This window comes from Terrapene carolina, unplaced genomic scaffold, assembly GCF_002925995.2.
Source record: "Terrapene carolina triunguis isolate 2854851 unplaced genomic scaffold, T_m_triunguis-2.0 Scaffold67, whole genome shotgun sequence".
NCBI classification, from domain to species: Eukaryota; Metazoa; Chordata; order Testudines; family Emydidae; genus Terrapene; species Terrapene triunguis.
The window spans coordinates 6,348,354-6,356,103 of record NW_020664418.1 but is presented as its reverse complement, the minus strand read 5'-3'; the positions used below and the strand labels follow the sequence as shown (position 1 = coordinate 6,356,103).

At 54.5% G+C, this 7,750-nt stretch overlaps 1 protein-coding gene across 1 annotated transcript in view; it reads right to left on the bottom strand.

Annotated features, from left to right (window-relative positions):
- INSYN1 (inhibitory synaptic factor 1) overlaps positions 1-7,371 on the bottom strand; it is a 94,924-nt gene extending 87,553 nt beyond the window's left edge. The window contains exons 1-2 of the mRNA XM_024213786.3: positions 7,104-7,371; positions 5,735-6,561 (exon numbers count right to left, since the gene is read on the bottom strand). Of these exons, the coding sequence (XP_024069554.1) occupies positions 5,735-5,893 (159 nt within the window). The 5' untranslated portion in view covers positions 5,894-6,561; positions 7,104-7,371. The remainder of the gene's footprint in view (positions 1-5,734; positions 6,562-7,103) is intronic.
- Positions 7,372-7,750: the final 379 nt, after the last annotated feature.

Genomic DNA, 7,750 nt, shown 5'->3' with positions numbered 1-7,750 from the left:
ACGAGACGCGGTAAGTCGATCCCCGATAAACCGATTGCTACCCGCCGGATCGGCGGGTAGTGAAGACATAGCCTAAGGTGCCACAAGTACTCATTCTTTTTACCAGAGAGGTATAAAGGGGCCTTAGTGAAGTTTTCTGCGATTTACTCATTACTCAGAATGCTTTCTGCAACTAATAGTTAGCTTGTACCTCACACATGAGCAGTTTGCTGTGGCCAGTGTGTAGTCAAAATTCTAGCTGTTTTGATTGGCCACATAAGTCATATGGTATGGTAGGGAGCTCTGATTTCACAAACTTTATTCTAAACTCATGTTTGTGGTTTTATTACAAAAGTGAAAGTCACTTTATAGAAATATTTTGCACTATTTGTTCAATATTAGCTGTTCCCTCAAAACCTCCCAACCGCTAGAAGGCACTGTGGTCTAGTAGACAGGGCACTGGACTGGGACTCAAGAGACATGGGGTTTATTCCTAGTTCTGCCACTGAGCTGCTGTGAGAGTTTGGTCAAGTCACTTCCCCTCTTTGTGACTCAGTTTCCCTTCTTACCTTTTGTCTCTGTTTAAATTGTAAACTCTTTGGCAGGGGGCTATCTTTCACTAGGTGTCTGTACAATATCTACCACAAAGCCACCTAACACAATTTCCAGTCTCACTTGAGGCCTCTAGGTGCTAGTGTAATATAAATAATACAGCAACTGGCTGCAATTTTGGGGCAACAACACAAAAGGGTCCCAAACACAGGGAAAAGGTTAAAAATTTCAATGCAGAGTCTCAAGAAAGATTTTGCCCAATTCAAATACTGTTGTTTATGACATGGCAGGGGTGAACTGGTGGGCGGAGTCCGTGAGTGGGTGATCAAGTGTTCTTCTCCAACAGAACACCATCCACCTGATTTTTTTTTAAAATCAGTAATTCCAGTTGAACCCCCGAGTTTGATTTTGAGAGTGCACCCTTTAAACAGCATGGCCCAGATTGTCCTTTACCTTCAGTCCTCTTTACACTGCTCTGGCCACGTTATGCAGGAAGTCAGACATGATCAGAATGGTCCCACTAGGCCTTAAATATCTATGAATCTATGAAAGGGGCCTTAAAGTGAGCATAAATTACATCCAATCTCATTGTAAGCCTCCTTTAAGCTGCTGGGGCTGTGTACAGAGATCTCAGTGTAGATGAAAAACCAGCTTCAAGTTCTGATTATTTTTTTAAATCCTTTACAAGATTTTTATAAGGGTTTTTCAGCTCCTTTGCGGATGTTTAGAAGGGTCTTTTCTCCAAGGGAGATGACGACTGATGGAGTACACCATGGAATCAGTGAAACTGATTCTACACCAAGTGGGTTCAAGTACACGAAGAAAACAAATGGAAGAAAAATTCTCCCTTGTATTCCTTTCAGATTCAGCAATCATAGGTGTGCCTTGGCTTCCATGGTCAGGCACAAATGTGCTTTTTCAAACTGCCCTTTCAAAACACTGCTTCCAGTGCCGAGGGTAGCCCCTGTCAGAGCACAGCCGTTCAGAATTAGGTCAAGCTGTGGATCTCAGGTGGGAGCCAGTGCCACTTCAAGCTTTGCTTAATGGACACTGACCATGTTCCCTATTTTAACCATACAGCACTTTCCCTGGTGGGGATTCACATTGGGAAGGCAACGACCAACCTGCTGGCAAAACTGGGGTGCTAGGTGTGGATAAGGAAGGCTTATCCCAGCTCTTGGGGGGTCAGCTTGGAACAGGCAGCTTCTTTGAAACTTTGCGTGCTAATAAATAATGACAACTGGCTCTTACCGAGCACTTTTCCCCACGGATCTTGCTGCCTTCCAGTCTGAAGGATCTCAAAACACGTTACAGATTAATACATACAGCAAACACTTCAGCAGCCCGACATTCTCTCTCTTCCGGGCTGAGGCTGGGCAGCTGCGTTACTTGTGACAGCTTGGAGCAACAATGAGCCAGGAAGCGAAGAAGAAAAATGCATCTGATTGAAATGGCAGCGGTTGGGTATAATTAGCCATAGTGGCATTTGGCCAGGAGGTTGGCCATAAGGCCCTTTGCTATTGTGAAAAGTTCCAACAGGCCTTGAAAGTGCACAAGTGCTCAGGATTTACATGTAACATCTCACCCATTAAACATTGCAACCGCATTGGTTCAGTCCTGACTTAGATGGAAGAGGGGTGCATTCTCTCAGAATCACGACCTGGCAGAATCAGGGCAACTCAGGCACTGAATCATCCAACCCCACCTCTAGGCTTTTCCCTGGAGGTCTTCATTCCAGCACTGACCTGGCTTCATCCCTGCACTGACCTGACCTCATCCCACTCTGTTTATCAGTTCAGACAGGATCCCACAGGAGTCTCAGCTGCAGAGTCAAAAACACACAGGCACCAAGAATCCAGCCTCGAGATGAAGGACTCCAACTAAGCAAGAGCATCTAATCATCTCCAGTGGACATGAGCTACGTGCCCACATGGAAACCCATCGGGCACTCTTCATTTGACATCGCCTCCAGCGCAAAGGTGCCCCGTTTTAGGCGCTTTCCCAGCTCAGCCTCCGTTACTAGAGCTTTCTGTCTGAATCACTCTGCTAGGCCGAGTCTCAGGATTTGTTACAAGAACAATGCTTCACCCTTCCCTCTGAGGATCTCAAAGCACATTAGGGACATGACAGGATTTAGCCTGGTGAGGCAGATAAATATCACTCTCCCTGTTTTACAGGGGAGGAAATTGAGGCATGGAAAGGCCAAGTGACTTGCTGAAGGTCACAGAGCCAGGACTAGGCCAGAACACCTTCCTATGCCTTAACCACATGGCCCAGCCTCCTTTCCGGGGAGCTGAAAGACACTTCTCTTCTAGAGCTATTATTGTGTTTCCAGCCACAGGACAGCAGCTACCAACACTCCTGCTTTCTCTCTCTTCTTCCCACCAAGCCCTAGCTCTGCTCCCTAGTCTAGTGTTATCATTTCTAATCTTCCCCTTTGGCAGGTATCGACCACTCTCCAAAGGGGAGAAGGATTAGCTTTTAGTCACATAACACATGGCTAGCTGGTTGGCCTTTTCCTTCCATCAAGCCGCCCATGATTCTGGCCAACTGCATCTCCGCAGCAGGGCTACATGTTTGCCTAAAGGCCCCCCAACAAACCAAATGTGACCCCATAGGCAAATACCAACCGGATGGTCCTGATGGTGCATGATGCCTTCTAGGCTCCAAAGTGGCCCTTAGGGCAAAGAGGGGACTGCCTGTGTTTCACTGACTCTCTGGTGCTGAAAGCAGTAATTCAAGAAGGGTTTGATCATTGCTCAGACACGCAGAGTTTCTCCTGCTGCCTGCACCTCCCACAGCACAGGCTGGGCTGAGTCAGGAGAGAGATGCAAAGCACCAAGCCACAATAAGCAACCTGCCCCTCTGTCCTCTGCAAACCCTTTTCAACCTTCATGCCCACAGATTCTTCGCCCCGAAGGAATTCCAATGAGCCAAGGGATAAGTGCAGCAGGATTTACCCCACAGATTCCTATGCAATTGCTGCTTGCATCTCCCCACCCAGTCATTGATCCTTGGCTATTTTTTTAAAGCTCTGTGCTATTATTTTCCAAGATGGGTTATTTTGGGCAAGGCACCAGAGCTGGATTGTGGCTGTGAGCTCTGGCCAAGAAGAGGCATGGAGAGGTATACGGCTTCCAATGCCAAGTGGGGATCTGGCTAGCTGGCTGGCTCAATCAGCTCCTCCCCACTTTGACTGCGTGCCATGTGCACTCCCCTTTGCATCCATGCCCCTGCCTTTGCCACATCACTAGTGTTGCCAGCAGTGCTAAGATGGGGTCTGATCCAAGGCTTACTAGAGTCAATGGAAAGACTCCCATTGACTCCAAGGGTTTGGATCAGGTCCCTGGAGCAGCAGCTCTGCTTCCCAGCCATTCTATGCATTTCCCCTGCACAGGGGTGCAAGGTTTGGGAGGGGAATTCCTTGCAATGCTGCCCACCACACAGGCCCAGGCACAATCCAGCCTTGGGAGGAGCGGTGGAGGGGCAGCAAGAGCAAAGAAAGATACCCTTGGAGCTCAGCCAGAGTTGAATGTGGCTCAGTATGTTTTCTCACGGACACATTATAGAGAAGGCTAGTCATGCCCAAATGATTCCCAGTAGGAGCTTCTATTTTCACACAGGGAAATGTCCCAAATTTCTGCCCACAGCTGGTGCCACACCCTTTGGAAAAGCTGAGCCAGCCCCTTCAGCTACTGCTTCCTCATGGCTGGGGGAGTGGAACAAAAACCCTGGAGCATGCTCATTCACCATCTAAGGGCCAGATCCTCAGCTGGTGTAAACCAGCAAAGGGCTGTGGGAATCAACGGAGCTACATTGATTTACACCAGCTGAGAATCTGGCCTTGAGATTTTAGCAGACTCTGTTGATGCATCACCCAGTTTGTGACATCACAGCACTTGCTCCCTGCCCGGTCTGATAGATGCAGGCCTGCCACTTGGACAAACCAGCCAAGGGAGGTTGGAAATAACTTGCTTCCATGGCAAAATTCACTCGTATAGGGGATAGGAGAATTGTTGGCCTGAGGGTTAGGTGGGGGCCTCCTGGATCCTTTGATTTCAGGGTTTCTCTGTGAGATTTCCTGCATTCTACAATTTTATGCCAACTCCCAATTAACTCTCCCTCCCCCCAAATCATTAAGTTTCTCTCTTTCTGCTGCAAAGATCCAGTCTTCACAATGCCAAACTGGAAGGCTGCTACTCTTGTCACCCAGGGCAGCATGCAGCAAACTGTAGCTAAACATTCAATCGGATTCATCAGATCAATCTTAAGGAAGCAACGCCTATTTGGTATCATTTAAGAACAGGGAATGTGTCTCCTTTCTCCACCCCCTTTTCTTTAAAGAAGGGAAGGAAATTAAATGTAAAAAAACGACCTGACTGCAGCACGTAACAGTCCAAAGCACAGCAAGTCATAATATCCAATGGGGAACCCAAACAACACTAGCTCTACTACACTGTTCACACAGGTGGAATGTCTAGGTTACTTCTGTGATTCACAGGCACAGCTTGGTATATTAGGACCTGATCCACGTGGGGGCCTACTGGACCCAATCCACCAGGGGTCAGATGCCCTTAGCTCTACACTGGGCCTGATCCTGTGTGGAGTTGGGCAGCCCATGGCATTGAAGTCAATGGAGTCAAGGGCAATCGGGAGCCCTTCTTGCTTCTTGGAAATCATCCACCATAAATACAAAACAGGCACAGGTGGCCGTGCTAAGGGCACTGCTGGGACTGAGCTATTGCATTCGCTCACCTCTCTCCTGCGAAAGGCTATCCTGAACCTGGAGATAGAGGAAGGCATAGAAATGGGGGCTGGATTTTCCACTGACATGGGGGGGGGGGTGTCAGCAGTCAGGATATGCACTGGTGACTTGACTGTCTGGGTTTCAGGGCAATAGGGGAATCTAATTTGCCCCCTACACACACACACAGACAGACAGAGAGGCTGTCCCCACAATAGGGGACTGAGATAGATGGAGGAACTGACACACACAGGCTGCACCCACAATAGGGGCCGGGGAGACAGCAGACAGACACACAGTACCCACAATAGAGGACACACACACACAGGCTGTACCCACAACAGTTTGCTCCTCTGAGCCAGCCCTGCTCCATGAGGGGAATTCTTTAGGCATGGCAAAGCCTGGAAGTTTGGCCCGCTTTTGGGCTCCCCATGGCGCTCCCGCCCCAGCGGCGCTCACCTCCCGGAGCTCCTTGGCTACCTCCTTGAGCTCCTGCAGGATCCCCTCCAGCTGCCCGATCACCATTTTCATGCGGCACCTGATCCGCTCCCTCTCGTTGCTGCTGCCGCCGGCGGGGTCTTCACTGGGCTGCGTGTCCTGCGAGTCCCCGGAGCTCATCCTTCACAAGCTGCCTGGGCGCCCGGCGCTGTCCATGCTGCTCTCCCCCAGCCCGGCCTTGCCTCCGCGGAGCCCCTCTAGGCCGGGGAGAACTCACCATCTTAACGTCCCACGCGCCAGAGAGCCGCAGCCGCGCTCTGCCTCCCGCCGCTCTTCGCCCCGGCCGCTCACAGCAGCGGGTCGCGGGCCAAGATTAACCGAGCTCCGCGCCGGGGACCCAGCCGCACGCCCATGGGACCGGAGCGCTGCCCGGGCGCAGGGAGCCGCCTTCAGCCGATGGCCGGGGGGGATCCACTGGCAGACGGGCCCAGAGCGATCGTTTCCCTGCTCCTGGCTAGCGAGAGAGGGCGTGCACTGCCCGTCTGCCCGGGGCTCGCCGGCTCGCCGGAGAGGGCATCGCTCCTGATGTCCCGCAGAGGCTGGAAGCAGCGCAGCCTCTTCCACCTGCTCAGCCTCCCCGCCTCGCTTGTGCCGCGCACGGAGCCCCCATGGGCCGGCTCCGGGCTCAGCGGCCACCTGTCCGGGCGAGCTTCGCCCACTTGGCTCAAGGGCAGCGAACGATGATCCTGGGATATTCGCAGAGGGGCGCTCGGAAAACGCCTCGCAAGATCCACGGCGACTTCCAGGACTGGGGCGGGTGTCCTGGGGCTCGGGGGTCCGCCGGCCTCCTGCGGAGAGAGACCAGCAGCGCGTCACGATGCGAGCCGGGCAGGGGCCCCGAGGGCCGGACTGGCCCTTGGCTGTGCGGGGCGGGACAGCTTCGCCCCATCCATCCCTGCCAGGGCCAGCGGAGCGCCCGGAGCCCAGCCCCCGAGCCAGGACCCCGGGGCGCCAACCTCCGAGCCAGGATCGCAAGGGTCCCCCCTCCCATCCCCGACCCTTTCTTTCCTGGGAGGAGGGGAGGTGACCCGGATTTGGAGCCGGCTCCGCGGGGATTGTTCGTGTCAGCAAAAGGAACCAGTCCCTCTCCCCCCCCCTCCCGACTCCCTCCATGCCCAGCCCCTCCTGGCGCAGTAGCCAGCCACCAGCCCCCATCGCTGGGGGAGGTTAAACGAGGAGGCTGCACCCCAGCTTCTGGCTGCCGGCTCTGCGCGCAGCTGGGGCGCCGCAGCGGCCTGTCAAACGTCGCCGGGCCGGCGGCACTGCTACCGCAAAGTTTATTTACCAGCCACCCCCTGAGAGCCACAAGCCATGGAAACCAGCCACTTACTAGCCCAGCAGCGAGCAAAACCGATCCGGCTCTCCCGTTTCCAGCGCAGGGGTTCCGGCTGCGGCTGCCCCGGGGTCACCAGGGCCAGCTCCGCGGCTCTTCCTGGCTACTGCTCCCGGGAGATGCCATCCTGATCTGTCCCCTCCTCGCCCCTTGGAGCAGAGCCTGCCGGCGGGCAGGAAGCGCGGAGAGGGGAGACGGGTGGGGGAGGGGGAGCGCCCTGTTGTTATTCTGGCTGGATCGCCGCGAGTAGAGGAGCTGAACCTGCTCACAGGAGGAGGGGAGCTGCCACGTCGTGTGCGGGGGAGGCAGCCGCGCTCCCCCCGTCGCCAGCGCCGCGGTGTAGTGCCATTCGTTCGCCTTCGCTCCGGTGGCCCATCATGGGCCCGTGGGCCGCTCCACAGGTGCCAGGGTCTCCGGCCGACACACAGCCCTCCTGGGGGTCCCGCGGCTCGCCGGGCGGGCTCTGCCACCGGCCGCGCCGGAGCTAGTGGGCTTGGCACGGCAACCGGGACGGCTCCAGCTGCAGCGGCCGCTCCTTGAGCGCGGGGCTCGGCCCCAGGCTGGGCTGCTGGCGGGGGGGCGCCGGAGTTGCCCACATGGCTGGGGGCCCAGCGGCTGGCCCGGCGGCGAGCGGCTCAGATCCC